Source organism: Natator depressus, chromosome 1 (genome assembly GCF_965152275.1).
Source record: "Natator depressus isolate rNatDep1 chromosome 1, rNatDep2.hap1, whole genome shotgun sequence".
Lineage (NCBI taxonomy): Eukaryota > Metazoa > Chordata > Testudines > Cheloniidae > Natator > Natator depressus.
The window spans coordinates 278,281,613-278,299,709 of NC_134234.1; the positions used below are offsets into that span (position 1 = coordinate 278,281,613).

At 43.6% G+C, this 18,097-nt stretch overlaps 1 protein-coding gene across 1 annotated transcript in view; it reads left to right on the forward strand.

Moving 5' to 3' along the window:
• Positions 1 to 18,097, forward strand: part of E2F7 (E2F transcription factor 7) — a 30,794-nt gene that overhangs the window by 412 nt on the left and 12,285 nt on the right. The window contains exons 2-9 of the mRNA XM_074942002.1: positions 487 to 579; positions 4,939 to 5,217; positions 9,196 to 9,364; positions 12,445 to 12,732; positions 14,352 to 14,510; positions 15,386 to 15,523; positions 17,236 to 17,430; positions 17,946 to 18,030. Of these exons, the coding sequence (XP_074798103.1) occupies positions 487 to 579; positions 4,939 to 5,217; positions 9,196 to 9,364; positions 12,445 to 12,732; positions 14,352 to 14,510; positions 15,386 to 15,523; positions 17,236 to 17,430; positions 17,946 to 18,030 (1,406 nt within the window). The remainder of the gene's footprint in view (positions 1 to 486; positions 580 to 4,938; positions 5,218 to 9,195; positions 9,365 to 12,444; positions 12,733 to 14,351; positions 14,511 to 15,385; positions 15,524 to 17,235; positions 17,431 to 17,945; positions 18,031 to 18,097) is intronic.

Consider the following 18,097-nt stretch of genomic DNA (forward strand, 5'->3'; position numbering starts at 1 on the left):
TGAGGACTTGGGGGTTCGGTGCCAGGGGCAGCCAGGCAGCCCCCGCCCGCTGCCCAGGGGGAGCGGGCTCTGCCGAGCTCTCCCCGCCGGGGGCTGGCCGGCCGCTCTTCTGTCCCATTCATTCAAAGCTGCGATTCCTCCCGGTTCTTTGCGCCAAAACTAACTGCCCCGCAGGAGACCCTCGGCGCTGCTGACTCTGTCGCCGCCGGCTCCCACCGAGCTGGGGTAGCTCGCTCCGCCGCCTTCCCTCCTCACGCACTGCAGCCGTGTCCCACGGGGTTGATTTTCCAGCATTTCTCAGGGAAAGGCTGATTCCTGGGGCTAACGCTGAGAGTTGGTGACGGTCACAGGAGGGCAGCTGCAGGCTGCCAAGGTCACCTTTTGGGGATGGGAGGGAAACTATAGATTAGCCTCTGGAAATCGGTGTGTGTGTGTTTTTAAATGAAGTAATATCAAACTTAACCTGTGCAATTTTATAACTTACAGATGGAGGTAAGTTGCTTAACACTAAAAGACTTGATCAGCCCAAGACACACAAGAATCGATCTGGCAGATGAAGATGGGAAAAATGCACAAAAGGTGAGTAAATGGACACAGATAACACTTAACAGTGTTTCTGAGTAAGATTTATGGGCAATACTGCAACACCAACACCTGAGGACTTCAAATTTTGTTGCAAAATGTTGTACCTTGAACTACCTTTGCTTTTTTTTTTTCCAGGTGAATGGACTTTGGTAGGTTCTGAAAACGGTTTTAGCATGTTACAAAAGTATACTAGTACTTCTGTACTAGAGAGGACTATAACCTGCTAGTCTGTGGCTATTTAAGAATACAAACTACTATTTACAGGACTATTTATGTCTAATTCCCACTGACCTTTGAGATAAGGCCCAAGGTTGTAAGTTTGCCCTCTTAAACACCAAGACTAAAATATAATATTGTAATATTCTTTCCTCTCTCTGCCATTTTAGTTTGTTTCCTTCCTTCCTTCCCAGCTCAGTTGCTCCTGCCAGCATGTCAAGTTGATAATTTTGGGGTGGGAAATAGGAGACATCTTGGCTTCTAAATTGAATGAAAGGCCCATTTCCCCTCCACCCCCTTCTCCTTTCAAGGAAGCAGTCAAGAATTTAGTCAGGATTAATTAAAGAGGACATTAACAATACCTTTGCCATCTGGGGAAAGGATTACAGAAAATCCTATGTATAAAGCCATATTGGGTAACTGTATGGAGCACACTGAGACCCAGTTACATATGGTTGTGAAAGGATGCAGAAAGCATAGGCTTAGATGAGGCAGGGTTAGACCCAGCCAAAATAGTTTTGAAACAGGTCTAAGGTGAGTAATGAGGTAGATGCATCTGAAGATGTGCTTCCCAGGAGCACATCATTTAAATATCCCCTCCCCAGGGCATTTCTGTAAGCTTCCTGCTGGCTTACGATAAGAGCATAGAATACACATATGTGCACTAGGAGCTGGTTGTGTGTATTAAGGTTAAAATCTTATGGGTCTGCATGTTTAAAAAAAGCTTTCAGGATTGGCAATATTGTTGTTTGCAAATCAAGACTAACCGGACAGCTGCATCACTGCTCTGGCTAGCTTTTAATGGATTGATGCAGTGTCTTAGCTAACAATGTGACCACTTCACCTTGGCCCTCTACTTCTGATGGAACATTATATTATGTGCACATAATCAAAATTGTTTCTACCTATTCTACATTCCCCTTGTACTTTCAACCTCCTTGGAGCAAGAGGCACCCCAGAATCTCCTCTTTTCACCTTTTTACACATACTATGAATTCATGTGGGTAACGGCAAATTTGGGATCCAAAGACCTCCCAAGGAGTATATGGGACTGGGAGAAAGGAAGGGTTGTGTTTTGTTGTTTGTTTTTTTAAGATAAACTGGGATAGGTGAGTCAGTGAGGAGGATTAAGATGTCAAGGCTAGGTAGTAGGTACATGTTCGGCATCCATTTACAGCTTCAGCCATTACTTATTGCTGCTCAGTGTAACGTTTGTACACCTGGGTGAATTAATGGGAGCTCAGAGGGATACCTAGAACTAGCAATCAAGTTACTTGAAAGTTATCTGCTTTTGTTATAACTACATTAGCACCAAGCATAATAAAAAAACAGCTTTATATAAAGGTGGGTTTTTTTTCTATTTTAGATTAAGTGTTGAATCCTTGCCACATTTGAAATTGCAAGACTATATTAAGTGGATTAACTATACTGAACATGTATACCAGGAAGCACCATGACCCCTACCTTGAACCCTTTTTGTCAGTGTATTAAGTCACAACATTTATCTGAAATAAAAATATCTTCCTTTACGTTCTTGTGGATAATCCAGTTGGGCATTATAATATTTTATGTAATCATTCTGAACGTCCAGAGCACAGTGCCTTTTCCTACTCTTTGGATGTCTGTCCTCATCCCCAGATAGCAAACTATGGAAGGCTTTCTATTAGGAGCAGTAACATCTGGCTAAATTTTTGAACTTTAAAATCCAGTTTCTGCATTCCAATTAAATTGGATAAACTAGTGCACTAGTTTAAACAAAATTCTATGATGTCTCCTTATCAATTAGCTATAATTCTCGAGCCACTGAGAATTGAACGGAGCAATAGTTTTAGCTGAAATTCATATAAAAACTTATGCCTTTTAGATAGCTTTTCCACCTTGTACATTTTTCTGTGAACTTCTGCCTTGCAGCACCAATAATGAAAATGAGACCACTTTTATAACTATCTATCCCAAAAGTTCTATTATGTATATTTGGTTATGTTTTTAAAATTCATTTTGCAGAGATTTTAAAACATCACTAGTCTGAGGTGGAGGAATTTATGTTCGGTTCAGGACAAACACCAAGAACACTGCTTGACTGAGGGACCAGTAACTGTTTCAGGGTCTCATTTCTAGTCCTTATAGTTTAAGAACACTTTCCAGTGATACTAAAAGCTTGGCTTCTAAGAACAGCAAGTTGTAAAATCTGATATTAATTTCTGGTTATTTTACTTTCTTCATCTCTTACCTCTCACTTCATCTGAGATATCTGCAACCAGTATTTCAAACTGCTAGATTGAGAAACTGAGTCATACCATTTGAAAGCCAGAAACTGCCATTTTTAATCCATGTAAAGCATCAGAGAGAAGTTATTAAATGGTAATCAGAATGATTTAATGTCTGATGTCTTGTGATCTCTCAGGGCTAAAAAATTTTTGGTAGGGCTTTAGTACCAATGGCTTTCTCTAGGTACTGGTCAGTCCAGAATCAGTGATCAGAACAATAACAAAGAAAAATCCAGTGGTAGCTGGCAGATTCAGTAAACAGATTAGATCCATCGACTTTAGGTTAACTGTGCGTGATGTGTTGCCCACTGGTAATACTCTGTTGCAGCAAACAAAGCCCAAGTAAGATTGTAATTTCTCATTCTCTCCATCCTGTTAGTGTAGGGCAGGGGTAGGCAAACTTTTTTTGGCCCAAGGGCCATATCAGGATGCAAAACTATATGGAGGGCCAGGTAGGGAAGGCTGTGCTTCCCCAAACAGCCTGGCCCCCACCCCCTATCCGCACCCTCCCACTTCCTGCCCCCGACTACCCCCCTCAGAACTCCCCACCCATCCAACTCCCCTGCTCGTTGTCCCCTGACTGCCCCCTCCCAGGACCCCCTACCCCTGACCGCCCCCTCCTGGGACCTTACCCCCTATCCAACCCTCCCTGTTCCCCATCCCCTGCCCCCCCCCACCGAACCTCTGCCCTATCCAACCACCCCCTGCTCCCTGCCCCCTGACTGCCCCCAGAACCCCCTGCCCCATATCCAACGCCCTGGCCCTCTTACCATGCGGCTAAGAGCAGCATGTCTGGAGCAGCACCACCCGGGCTGGAGCCAGATGCGCTGCCGTGCATGAGCGCGCAGCCCTGCCACCCACCCAGAGTGCTGCCCACGCGGCGGCATCGCTGTGGGGGAAGGGGGAACAGCAGGGGAGGGGCCGGGGGCTAGCCTCCCTGGCAACGAGCTCAGGGGCCAGGCAGGACGGTCCTGCGGGCCGTAGCTTGCCCACCTCTGGTGTAGGGTGAGAAACCTGTTCAACTGAGGGAGTACCTGTTGCTCAAAAGCAGCTTTTCCCGCTAATTAAGGACTGACATTGATGCCTACTTGAGTCAATCCATCTAAGTAAGTTGGACTGTAACACAACTTTTGTGGTAGGGGGAAGGGACAAAAGAGTAGTCACAGCCTCATTCCTGTATAAGAACCTAAGTGAAAAATGAGCATCAGACCATGTAGCTGGGGGCAAGGAGGTAATTCTTGTTCTTACCTTACTTTGAGAACAAGTCATATGTAGATTTGCCCTTCCCAGCAGCTTGCTTGACTATCGTTAATACTGCTTTAGTTATATATTTTCATTGTTTTGAGCAGCAGATACTTTAGCAGTCAATTTGCTTCAATTAGGGAAGTGTTCCATCTGGGCTGAGTAGCCTTCAGTGAAATCCCCAAAAAGGGCTTTCCATTATGGAGATTCCAAAATAGAATGCTATGTTTTTTCTAAGTGCAAAGTAACTAGTGAACTATTTAAGCTTCAGTCCAAATTCAGCAGGAAGACTCCAGGGGATAAACTGGGTTCATAATTTGGACCAGTTGGTTTACAGTTGTGGCACAGTTGGCTTATATGAAAAGGCAGAACATAGAAGTCTGACAGACAACAGGTTTGACTGACTGATTTCATCTTAAGCAATTCATGGTGGTATCTTATCTGCATTGTACACCATACACTGATGTATGGTATACACTTTGCTGCATCTGATGCCAATAAGAGCTGTGCTAAATATAACCTTGGACTGTCAAAGTATGATGGGACTCATTACCTTCCTATGAACAATGGCATTGACTGGTGGACTGTTGCTTCTCTTCAACCCTAAACAATCCTCTCTTTTTCATAGGAAAACATATTTGATCAATCCAGAATGACTCCAAAGACTCCCATGAAAAATGAACCAATTGATTTATCAAAGCAAAAAGGCTGCACCCCAGAAAGAAATCCAATTACACCTGTTAAGCTTGTTGACAGACCTCTGGCAGATCCATGGACCCCCACAGCTAACCTGAAGATGCTTATTAGTGCTGCTAGCCCTGACATGAGGGACAGGGAAAAGAAGAAAGAGCTCTTCAGACCAATTGAGAACAGTGAGCAGAATGATGCTTTTCCTGATTCTGTACAGGTAAGAGACTTAATCTAGTAAGCTTGGACATAACTGACACACACTGCCTTCTACCTGCTGCAGGCTGACTAGTTAATTGATATTTTATTACTTGGTTTAAAAAAAAAAATACTATTACTTCCTCAGTCTTCCTGCCACTCACCTTTACTAGGAGTGGAGAGCAGCGCTATTTGAAAGCATCCTCAAAGATGACCATTTATATAGCAATGCCAGTGTGCAAGCCATTTCAGACAAAGATCACCATCTTAAAAGCTTACTGTCTAAGTATTTCTTGAGATACTCGGAGACTGGACATGGTTACTTCCCCTCCCTCACCAATTGATGTCCTTTTCAAACTAAGGCCCAGCCACAAGGAGAGGAAAACTGCCAAGTCAGTTAAACAGATTCAGCATAACAGCACAGTTGGCTACTGTACAATTGTTTTAAAGACAGACTAACCAAGTCTTGGGCATTTTTAAAAATAGGACTGTAGAAGCTGTATACCTTAGCCACACTGGATTGGCAAACCACATTTATACCTCATTCAGCAAAACACACCTCCACATCTAACAGGATGAGAGTAGTCAAAAATTACACCTGAATTGTTTCCTGGTTAAGCAGGATTTTACATTTAATGTGGTGTTGGGTTTTTGCTAGGGGATTCTGCTCCCCATCCTTCCTTTAAAAACAAAAACAAAACCCCATACCCTCCAAGCAGCTTGGAGCGGGAGGAGAGCAATTTCAGCTTTCATCCAACAGCAGCATCCCCTCCTTTTGTTTCTTGCTCCATTAGCTCCCCATCCCAAGTTATTGCTCATAAGATGCCCCTTTTGCCAGTGGTTCCAACAACAGCAACATGAATCTAACTAGAGTCTAGTCACTAGACCCTCGTTCTAAGAAAATGCTATTTTATAGGCATAAAGGCTCACAATTCTTTAGGAGCGAGTATGGCACTGAACCAGTTTATAGCATTTCCTTGTTTGAATAATGGTGGGGGAAAGACAGAGCTGTGGCAAGCAGACTAAAAGTAATTGAAAGATCACACACCACTTAGCTTTCAACAAGCAGTGTGTACAAAAATATGCTACATTAAATTTTAGTTGTTTCCTTCTCCAAAAGGATAACTGAAATAATTGCTGGGTTTGGTGAAGCAGTATGGCCTAGTGGATAGAGCACTGGACTAGGACTGAGGAGTCTTAGGTTCTATTCCAAGCTCTACCATTGCCTGCTGGGTGACCTGGGCAAATCACTTCATCTCTGTGCCTCAGTCTGCCCATCTGTAAAATGGGGCTGATAATATTGACCTTTATAAATAAGGCCCTACCAATTTCACGGCCATGAAAAACATGTCACGGACCATGAAATAAGCCTTTTCTCCATAAAATCTGATTTCCCCTGCTGCCGATAGCCTGGGGCTCCTAGCTGCTAGTCCAGCCATGCTGGGGAGAGACAGGAGTTGTCCTTCCCGTGCACGGCTGCTCTTGGTGGGGAGATCAGACTTACCTCCAGAGGCAGCACAGAAATGAGGGTGGTACCCCCTAACTTCTGCGCTGCAGCAGTCCAGGAGCTGGGCTGCGGGCTTCTCCCCCCTCCACAGCTTCTGTCGCGGCTCTGGGCCCTGAGCTTGTGGCTTCCGTCCCCAGCAGCTCCTGGCAGGCTCGGGGCTTCCGCTCCCAGAGGCTACAGCCAGGGCAGCCCAGGCTGGGGGGCCTCCCCTGCTCCGGCCAGGGCTTGGGGCAGCCCAAGCTCAGGGCTTCCGCTCCCCCACCTTGTGACTCCTGACGCTGCTTGGGGCTTCCTCCCCTGGCAGCTCCTGAGGCTGGGGGCTTCCACTCCTGCCAGCTGCAGCTGAGGCAATCTGGGTTCAGGGCCTTCTCCCTGCTCCAGCCAGGGCTTGGGGAAACCCAGGCTGGGGGATTCCACCTTCCCGCCCCCTGTGCCGAGGCAGCCTAGACTCTGGGCTTCTGCTCAGTCGCTCCAGCTGGAGGTTGGGGCACCTCCCGCTGCTTGGTATTGGGACTTCTGCACACACATACACCCGCGGTGGCTCCTGCTATGGCTCCAGGCTTCCTCCCCCAGCAGCGCCAGCCAGGACTGGAGGCTTTCGCTCCTGCCAACTGCAGCTGGGGCAGCCTGGGTTTGGAGGGCGCGCGCACACACACCCCGTCCCCCACCTCCCCACAGGGCTTCTGCCCCCTGCTGCTCCAGCCGGGTCTCAGGGCAGCCTGGGCTTGGGGCTGCCTCACCACCACCACAGCTGGGGTAATCCAGGATTGGGGCTTCAGTCCCCCTGGCCAGAACTTGAGGCAGTCAGGGCTCAAGGCTGCCCAGGTTCGAGGCGTCTTCCCTCGGGGCTCCTGCTGGGGCTCAGGGTGACCCAGTCAGGGTTTCTAGCTCCAGAAGAAGCCCCAGTGTGGGGCATCCATTTTTCCAGGAGGCCCCCAAATTGGCCAGGGGCCCCTGCCTTAATTGGTCACTGCCCTGGACTAGCAGCTAGGAGCCCCAACTGGGGCACTCCTACCAGCATGGGGGAGATCCTACCCATCTCCCAGAACTAAAGGCAGCTTGGAAGCTGCTGCCTAGGCAGCACAGAAGTGAGGGTGGCAATCTTGGGGAGGCTGCCCCCCCACAACAACTTTGCAATGCCCCCAACCTTCCCCCACGGTCCCATTTTGGGTCAGGACTCCCACAGTTACAACACAGTGGGATTTCAGATGTAAACATCTGAAACTGTGAAATTGACCAATTTTAAAACCCTCTGGCTGTGAAATTGACCAGAATGGACAGTGAATTTGGTAGGGCCTTATTTATAAAGCCCTTTGAGAGCTACTGCTGAAAAGCCATGTAAGTATTATTATTAAGCATTTTTAAAAGTAGTTATTGACTAAACAGTACAGTAAAGTTTGTTTAAAATGGAGTTTAACTCAGCTATTGTGCACGTGACTGCTCCAAGTATTCTGAACTTCTTCAGTATGTTACTTGGAAGAAATTAATAGACCATATTTCAGTTTTTGTTAAATTTACCCTCATGAACAAAATCTTGTCTGTGGAAAAATAGATTACAAAAACATTAGGTGAAAACTGCAGTTTTCAAACCATTTGAAAACCAAGGGCATTTATTCCCAAGCATAATCTGTGGCATGGGGGTTCATTACTTATGCTGCAGCAAGAGGTAGTTGAGATACTGAAAGTCTTAAGAGTTAAAAAAAGCTCACAGGCAATTGACATACACAACTTCACTCCAACAAGAGAATCAATACTTCAGAATTACTAGTCCAAATAAAAATTACAGTCAGTTCATTGTTTAGGGGCTATTGTAACAAACATACCTTCTGATATATACCTGAGGTCTCCAGCTTTCAGGAATACTACAAGGGCCTACTAATTCTTTTCCACAGGATTTTCTTCAGTTAACAACCTGCCAAAACATGTTTTTAAAAAAAAGCCAAAGATGCTGAGACAGCTGAATTTTATCCCCCAGAACTAGGGTCACATGCCTCTGAGCTCTTAAAGCAATATACCCACAAATAGAGGGATGGTGGAATTTCTATGCAGAGGTTTTTCAGGAGCCCTCTGGTGGTTGGTAGACATCTATGGTCAGTGACACTCCAAGGTGTTTGCAGAAATCCTCCTTTTTATGGTCTTAAAAGGGAATGTTACTTCCAAATAGGATCTTATCTGTTGGTGGTGGGAACATAGTTACACCTTTTGAGTCCTCCAACACCTGGCCACCATGGGATGTCCTTGTAAATGCTTTCATAATGATCTCCACAGTATCTGGATTTTGGATAAAACAAGTTCATGAGTCAAGACATGTGACCCAGATGCTTAGAGAGAAGATCACATTCTAAGCCTGTGTAAAGGCACTTGGGCATGTGTATTTTATCCTTTGTAACAGTAGTCTGAGCTTGAATGTTAGAATCTGAAATGTTCCCTGTTTTGCTATTGTCATGCCTGTTGAAGCTCTACAATCAAGGAATAACATTTATTTTTCAACAGTATGATATGGTAGATGATGGCACAGTGGATGAATTTGAAAAGCAGAGACCCAGCAGAAAACAGAAGAGCTTAGGACTCTTATGCCAAAAGTTTCTAGCTCGCTACCCAAGTTACCCTTTGTCAGCAGAAAAATCTACCATTTCTTTGGATGAAGTGGCTTCTAGTCTTGGTATGTATGCCTGAAATAAATGCTGCAAGAACTGGACAACTTCAGTCTTTTAAAATATGTCTACCACATAAAGGCACTTAAAGTAGATCCCATTTAAAAGAACTGACCTGTTTGTAGAATACATTTAAGGTCTGGGTTTTTTTGTTTGTTTGTTTTTTTGGAGGTGCTGGATGCACCCTTCTAGTTAAATTAAGCAAGAGCTGCAGGTGCTCAATACTTAAAAAAATCTCTGCCACTACATTATTACATAACCCTATCATTTAAAAAAAAAGTTGCAAATCACTCTGAGTGCTCTCATGGTGAACTAATCTTGCTGCTAAATATGTATGCCTAGATTTTTATTTTCTTGCTAATTGAAGTCTGAGTAGTAAGCAGCAGGGTTTATAAAGAACAAATCATGCAAAAGAACTGTGGCGAATTTTTGGATAGAACTACAAATTGGTGGCTGAGGGAAATCAGTAGGTTGTATATCTTGATTTCAATAAATCATCCAATACAGGATCTTCCAGAATCTAAATAGTCAAATTGTCTTGGACGTGAACAATGTCTTGCACATTGAAAACTGGCAGAAGGACTGCAAAAAGGGGAATGTTAAATGGCAATGGGTTGAACTGGGTGGAGGCATCTGGGTGGTGTGGTTCAGGGACCAATGTTATCTTTGGTCAACTTTAACATCCTCTTTAATTATCCGCAAGTAGTAAACTGCATGTTAACTAAACTTGCAAGTCAGACTTAATCGGGAGCTATTGTGAACCTCATCCACGACAAAGAAATAATACAGAGGGACCCAGAGAGGGACAAAGAAATAATACAGAGGGACTCTTATAAATAATAAGAGATAGCAAAATAAGACTCAGCCTGAATAAATGCGAAGTATTGCATCTGAGAAAAATAATTCAGATCACAGATTTATTTCATAGGAAAGAGACAGCAAATTAGATAAGAACTTTCAGAAAATTCGATGCAGTTTTTATATTTTGGGAAGGAGGATGGAGAGGGAACAGAGATGGGATTTACTCCCTATGTGGCTCTAGTGAGACAGCTCCTAAAGTACTGTGTTCATTTTTGGGCACCTCACAAAGACTTAGCGAAACAGAAGAGAATGCAGAAAAGAATAAATCAAATAGATAAGGACTGATTTCAATGGTAATCATTTTTTAAGAATTTTTTTTTATAGGAATTGTTGTTTTAAGTATTAGAGTTATCCCCATTTAGTATGAAATCCCAGCTCTCTGCCCTCATGAAGCTGAACACATGTAATCCTCCACTGCTAACTGGACATGAAATGACTTGGATTTTTTTTTTTCTTTTGAGGAATATTTCATTGGTGACTTAAAACAAAGGAGTTTATTTAAATGTACTAGTAGAGTTTGTGTCTTATTTAAAATAGTGGTTTGTTTTCCCCTTTGGTTTTCATTTCCTATACCACTCCTGATCTTTGTGTAGCAAATAATGGCTTTAATGTAGATTTTGCCATCAATAGATAAAGCTGTATTCACTCAGCACCTGGCTATGAAAAATCCATTTACGAGTCACAGTAGTACACAGTGCTTCCAAATCTGCTCGGGGTCTATGGTACCTGGGCAGCCTTCATTTATAGGGTTCCCAATAGTTCTCTGGCCACAGATTAAAGCTGCACTTCTCTGGCTGTACCCATGAGAGAAGACAGAGGTGCAAACACCATCTCCCCTCTCCCAGGGTTAAACTGCCTGGGGGACAGTCCCTCCCTGTGATAGAAGTATGTGAGTCAAGCCTACAGACTTTAGCTTAGATGTCTGTCTGTTCTCTCCCTTCCTGTTTATCTACAAATTCTTCAGACATCACTCCAGCTCTCCTGCTAATTAAATCTTATTGTGAGGGATCTGATCCTGCATTCCTTGTTTGCCCAAAATTCCCACTGAAGTCCATAGGAATGTTAAAGCAATGTTAAGAAATGCAGGATCAGACTGCAGATGGAGACTAAATTTATCTCAATACATTACAGGGTGCATAGATTCTCACTGACTCTAGCAACTTAATCTTGTTTCTTCTGAACAGCTTCTTAGCCTATTGGCAGACTACTGAGGATTGGGATGGGGTGGGGGGGACATTGGTGCACTTTGCTAAAAATATATATCTTGATCTTATTTGTTTTGGGGCTCCAGTGCCTGTGTTTGGGGGCAATGTGGGGCTGGGAATCATTGTACAAATATCTTGACAATGTGCCATCATCTCCTTTTCCATCAACATACCTTTGCTAAAGGCACTGGGATTCTATGCAGAGAATCATGTAGGAGAGGGTTTATGGTACTGGTGCTCAAAGCAACTAGTCTTGTAAATTATGTCTATGTATAGCACTCAGCACTTTCGTAGCACATTTCACTCAAAAAATCTCCATGCACTTTAAAACACTAACAAATTGGAAAGTCCCAGTACCCACGAGACTGGTAAATAGTATCTATATTTTACAGATGGGTAAACATGCACATAGAGACCCTGTCTACATTAGGGAAATCTTTCAAAACTTCCCACCATTACCAATGCTTGTTCTGCTCCACCGCTGGTAGCAATGCTGTGAGCCCTAAGGCAGACAGCTATTGCCAGCACTTTGTCATTTAGACTAGCTCTTAGTGGGATTAGATGACTGTTTAAAATGGTGACTGCAGGCATTGGCCTGGAAATGGTTCAGGCTCCGAACACTGCTAACGCCAGTAGAGCTGAACCAGAGTTGGTACCTATGGGGAATTTTTGAAAATTTCCCTTTGCGTAGATGAGGTCAGAGATTAAAGTCCTGCTCTTGCTCCCATTGAAGACTATAGGCCCAATTCTCCATTGCTTTACACTTTGTGACATGTTTGACAGTGCCTGTAATTTACACAGTACTACACAAGTTCAAGGCAATGGGAAATCGGGCCCAGTGGCTATACTCCCATTGATTTTAAGTAGGAGCAGTAAGTCTGTGACTTACCCAGGGAAATGATAAAAGAGGGAACTTGCTGTGAGTAGATCTTGTTCAGTGTACGATTATACAAAAAGGAGGAGTGAGTAGAAGCATGTTTAAAAACAGGCATGCTTTTAAGTCTCTTTCTTCCTTAAAACAGGAGTTGAGCGTAGGCGCATCTATGACATAGTGAATGTTCTGGAATCGTTGCACCTCGTTAGCCGTGTGGCCAAGAATCAGTACTGTTGGCACGGACGACACAGCCTGAGTCAAACTCTGAAAAACCTTCAGGAAATAGGAGAGCTCCAGAAGTACGAAGAACAGATGGCTTACTTCCAGCATAAAGAGCAGGACCTTGAGTATAAATTTGGAGAATGTAAAAAGGAGACCTTTCTGGATTCCCAAGACAGACAGTTATTTGACTTTTCGGAGGCAGATTGCCCCTCTGGTAAGATGACTAATGGTTGATTGTATACAGATGCAGTCATACTGTTCAACATACACTGTAGCTTTTTTCTTAATTGATTGATTTGTTTATTAATGTAAAATACACGATATTGCTTGTGAAAGGTGCTGAATTCACCACTTTGGAAATGAGGCTCCTCTTTCTATTTACAGTGCAGGTACAGCACAGATGGCAGCAATTCCAGTCTTTCCCCTCACACTCAGTGGCCTGTCCTTGACAGGTCCCTTGAAACGCATGTTAACTAGTTACCGTATATACTCAATTATAAGCTGGTTTGTTTATAAGCCGACCCTGCCCCCCAAGACGGATAAGTATAAAAATGGAAAATTTTTATGACCCATTCATAAGCCGACCCTATAATTCAGGGGTCAGCAAACTTTGGCTCCCGGGCCATCAGGATAAGCCGTTGGCGGGCCAAGATGGTTTTTTTTTTTTTTTTTTTTTTTTTTTACAGAGGTAAACCTAAGTAAACAAAGTGTCCTGGCGTGCCAGCTGCTTACGCTGACGGGCCGGGACATCAACTGGTGGGGAAATTTTTTGGCAGGGAGAAGCTCGGGGTAACCCCTGTGACCACCCCACACACATGACCCGAGCCCAGGACCTCCACACTCTCCCCGTCCCATCCCTTCCCACCCTAGCTGGGGCGGGCCAGGGGAGGATGTCTCTGGCCTGGCTGCAGCCTGCTCCGGTGGGCTGGGCCAGACCGCACAGCGTGGCCGCAGCCTGCTGTGGCGGGCTGGGCCAGACTGGGCGGCGTGGCTGCAGCCTGTCAGCCCCGGAGCTGCAGCTGCTTCAGAGGCTGTGGGGACAGCAGTGTGGCCAGAAGCGGAGACCCTGCCTCTTCCCTTCTGGGTCTGCTGGCTGTGCTGCCTCTCCTTGCTCCCTCTGTTGCGGGGAGGGGCTGTGTCCCACCTCTCCCCCTCTCTATACCCGTTCATAAGCCGACCCCCTTCTCTAGTGCTTCCCTTTTTTACTAAAAACATTCAGCTTATGAACGAGTATATACGGTATGTTAAACAATCTGTTCCACCTTGTACGTAGCTGTGACACTGAGTAAGTTTCCAAGACCTGAAGAAGAGTTCTGTGTAAGCTTGAAAGCTTGTTTCTCCCACCAACAGAAGTTGGTCCAATAAAAGAGATTCCCTCACCCACCTTGTCTCTCTAGTTTCCATAACAGCCTTTTGTGAAGGACTTTGTCAAACATTTTGTTTCTCTCTTCTCCCCGTCCCCTTCTGACTGGTAAATAGTGCTTTGTCCTTTTCTATAACAGAGGGCCAGATCTTCCACTCTGTTACACTGGTCAAATGTTGGTATAAACTCCCTGGCACTCAACAGTTATACTGTAATGGAGCAGGGAATCAGGCCCAGACTCCGTAACAATTAAAACCAATTCTTTACGCTTTAATTTTTATTACCTTTTGAAGCCGGCTAAAATGCTGATGTCCATCTGCCTTACATAATTATTTGCTGCCTGTAAAAAGATTTATGCTTTCCAACAAGGAAACACTTTACCCTTGTTGTACATGAGAAACCTTCTTAATGCTTTCTTGTCTGTAATAGATGACATATGCTAAGAGATTCGTGTTTTGTTTGTAATGCAGCATCTGCAAACAGCAGAAAGGACAAGTCATTGCGGATTATGAGCCAAAAGTTTGTCATGCTGTTCCTTGTTTCCAAAACCAAGATAGTCACTCTTGACATAGCAGCAAAAATACTGATAGAAGAAAGCCAGGATGCAGCAGATCACAGCAAGTTTAAAAGTGAGTATCACTGTTAAGAAATGGATTAATCATCCAGTCAGCAGGGAAATGGAGGCATATTCAGTCTGACATCTGAGATTTTTTTTTTTCCCCCCCATCTCAGACAACATGGATAGAATCATCTGTGATTAAGGGTTTTTTAACTATAACATATAAAACTTACCCCTGCCCTGAATATTCAGATATGGGGGGGTGGGGATGGGGGGAGAAGAAGCATTCAGCTGCACAATTTATGGGTGTTGTCATCCAGCTACATCATCATTCAATCCGTTGGAGTTGTAGGGATTATAAAAACAAAAAATGGATTGATATGAGTTTTCTCCTATGCTGCTGCCTTCAGGATGGGATGAAACATTTTTATCAAGCAGTTCTGCTCTTGCTGGAGAATGCATCCATTGGACAGAAGGAAGAGAGGATGCTTTTCTAAAGTGACTTCTGAACAAACGGACATACTTCCTTTTAACCTATTTCCAAAAATTACCTTGGCATTATGGCAGAAATTCATTATCTTGTACAGCAGTGGTCCCCAAACTTTTTCTGTTGTGCCCCCTCCTTACCCATAATCCAACCTGTCCTCCCCTCAGAGGCCATGGCCAAGAGCGGAGCTGTGCAGGGGTCTGGAGCTGGGAGCCACGGCCGGGAGAGGAGCCTGGGACTCAGGGCCGAGGCCAGGGCCGAAGCTGTGGCTGAGGACAGAGTGGAGCTGGGGGACGCTTCCTCCCTGACCCCCACGGGGGTTGACCTGGGCCCATCTTGCCCCCCCCCAAAAAAAAATTCCTCTGGGCCCCCCAGGGGAGTGTGCCGCACAGTTTGGGGACCACTGTTGTACAGGCATATTTACAATATATTTCTTTACACTTTTGTTTACCTTTCAGCAAAGGTACGAAGACTGTATGATATCGCCAACGTTCTGACCAGCCTAGGGCTCATAAAGAAAGTGCATGTCACAGAAGAAAGGGGTCGCAAACCAGCCTTCAAATGGATTGGGCCTGTGGAATTCAGTGGAAATAGTGGTAATTTGTGTAGTTGGTGGTTGGGAGGGGGAGGGCTGTCTGTTTATGTATTTTTCTGGAACTTTCTTCCAAAGTAGATTGATTTAAATCACTAAGTGGAAAGCCTCAGTTTAAATAAGCGGTTTTAATAATTTTCCATTTGTACTTCAGCTATTTTCTAAAGAAAGGTACATTCTCACTGGTTAATATAACTGTTAAAATATGTTGATTTACAGCTAAATAGAGCCTTTACATTCAATTTTGAATTTTTTTTTTGGCTACCTAGGAGGGTACACAATAACTATATACATTTATATAAGCAATTATATAGTTTAATATTGTCAGACTCTTATTTATTAATTGTACATTTTTAGTGTGTTAGAAAATGGTGAATAATATATTGCTTATTTACTACATAATTAACTTTGTGCTCGTGATTTGTGTCAAGCTGCATTATGATGGTAACTGGAATTTAATTAAGCACACAACCTCATATAACATTTATTTTTATTAAACAAAATAAGCCCTTAATACAGTACATGACCTAGTGTGCCAGATTTATAAAGCCAGATCTCAAAAGTTAATTTGTTTTTCCCTGATTCTTTCTTTTTATAGAAAAGCAGCCTTTCATTGTTTTTTTTTTTTGTTGTTGTTTGTTTTTTTTGATAGAGGCTCATGGATTCAGCATATTTTATTTTTTATTTAAGAGATTATAATAAGTTTAGGCCTTTACATATTTTGTATTCATGTCAGATTTCTTTTTAAACTGGTTTATTTTTAAAAAGAAAAACTTATAATTTAAATAACAAAATCCAATTTAAATAAAAAATTGTATATTTTTTATTTAAATCAATTGTTTTTCTTCAAAACAATAAAAAAAAAATTTTTTTTAAACCACCCTGCTCTTTCCCAAATTTTACGTGGTTGTTTTCTAGTTGAAGAGTGAGTCAGAATTCATTACCTTTTGTACCCATAAATGTGTAGTGTCTGATTTCCTAATGTAGGTCACCTATCTAGGTAGCCTTTAAAATCCCTGCCAGAATGTGAGAGTGGAGATATTTATGGATACATTTGGGTTTTTTTTGTTTTTTTGCATGTTACACTAGTTTAAGGTGCAAGGCAGTGGAAAATCAGGTCCTTAGGGCCACATTCTGGCCCATCCAGTGGCCCCCTTTGTGCTGCAAAGGGTCAATAAATCTGCCCTAAATAGGCAGCTGACTGTTCCCCCTACATGGGGAATCACCTGGGTGGTGCAGAGCTGCTCCTTTGCCTCCTGTCCCCTGACATGGAGGGGTTTGTTTCGGGAGATAAAGGGCATGACCATGGTGTGCCTACCTCCTGGTGATCCTTGGCTCCCAGACATGCCCCTGGGAGACAGCTCAAAGTAGAGCCCTTATGCCGCTTTATTTTAGGGCAGGCCAACCCTAGGATAGAGGAGAAGTAAGGGTTCATGTTAATGATACTTTTCCCCATCTTCCCATTTTACTCCCCGCAGCTGCTCCAAGTAGAGCTTAGATGTAGCCCAGGATCTGAGCTATATACAGTCCTGGAGTGGGTATGGGGGACCTTGTCTTGTCCGCTAGCTCTGACATAGTTTTGTTGTGTTAGAATAGTGCAGGGCTTAAAGGGGTTTTCTTCTGCTGTGTCTGTAGCAAAGCTCCACGACAGGGCAGAAGCTGCCATGACAACAGGTGTCCTTCAGGTGATAACTTTACAAAAACCAATTCCTTTAGATGAACTGAGAACTGATGTTCCAACATCTGCTGCTTTACCAGAACTGAAAAGAGGGGTGTGTGCCCAACATCAAACCTGTGCTAATGGAAAACAGAGGCTTGCACGGCATGCTTCATTTAACACTGTTCAGCCTTCTGAAGGGATCAAAAGGAAGGTCAGCTCTGAACCCAACAGCCCACATAGGGAAAGGCAAGGTAACTACCAAGAATTTTTGCTCTTTCCTAACCCATTGTGTCTGCCACTAACAGTCACTTTCAGCCTTGGAGCAGTGCTTTTATTTTTCAGTAAATTTTCTGTTCTCTACACACTGCAAGTATGGTGCTATTTCTTCTGTTGAAATTTGGCACAGTCAGATTAAGATTCTTTAAATAGAAAGAGAACAGATTTTTATTGTTTGGCTCCTGGTAAAATGGAGTTTACTGTAACAATCCAGTTTATAGCACTTTCACAATTTAGAATTGTAAAGTTATAAAGCAATTGCAGGTCGTTCCAGAATTCCCTGTCAACTGTCCCACGCCTGCATGATGCTGAGGTGATTCTTACAAGGAATTGAGGGTGCTCCGCTCCGCAGAGGTGCTGCTCAGACCAAATAGTGAATGTTATAAAAACATGCCTTGGTAGAAAAACTGCTTTCCATTCTTTGTATTACCAATATGAAAATGTGCTTAGTAAATCTGTAATTTAATTCAATGTCCCATTGTTCTTTCAGCTTGCATTGTAGGTTCAGATGAATACTGCTCCAAAATGATAAATCTAGCAGCTGTCTGCAGACAGAAGATGGAAAAGGATTCAAAGTAAGTTGGGTCTTAAAACTTGAAGTCTGCACAGTTCCCTGCCCTGTGCATTTTTATTTAAGGTCAA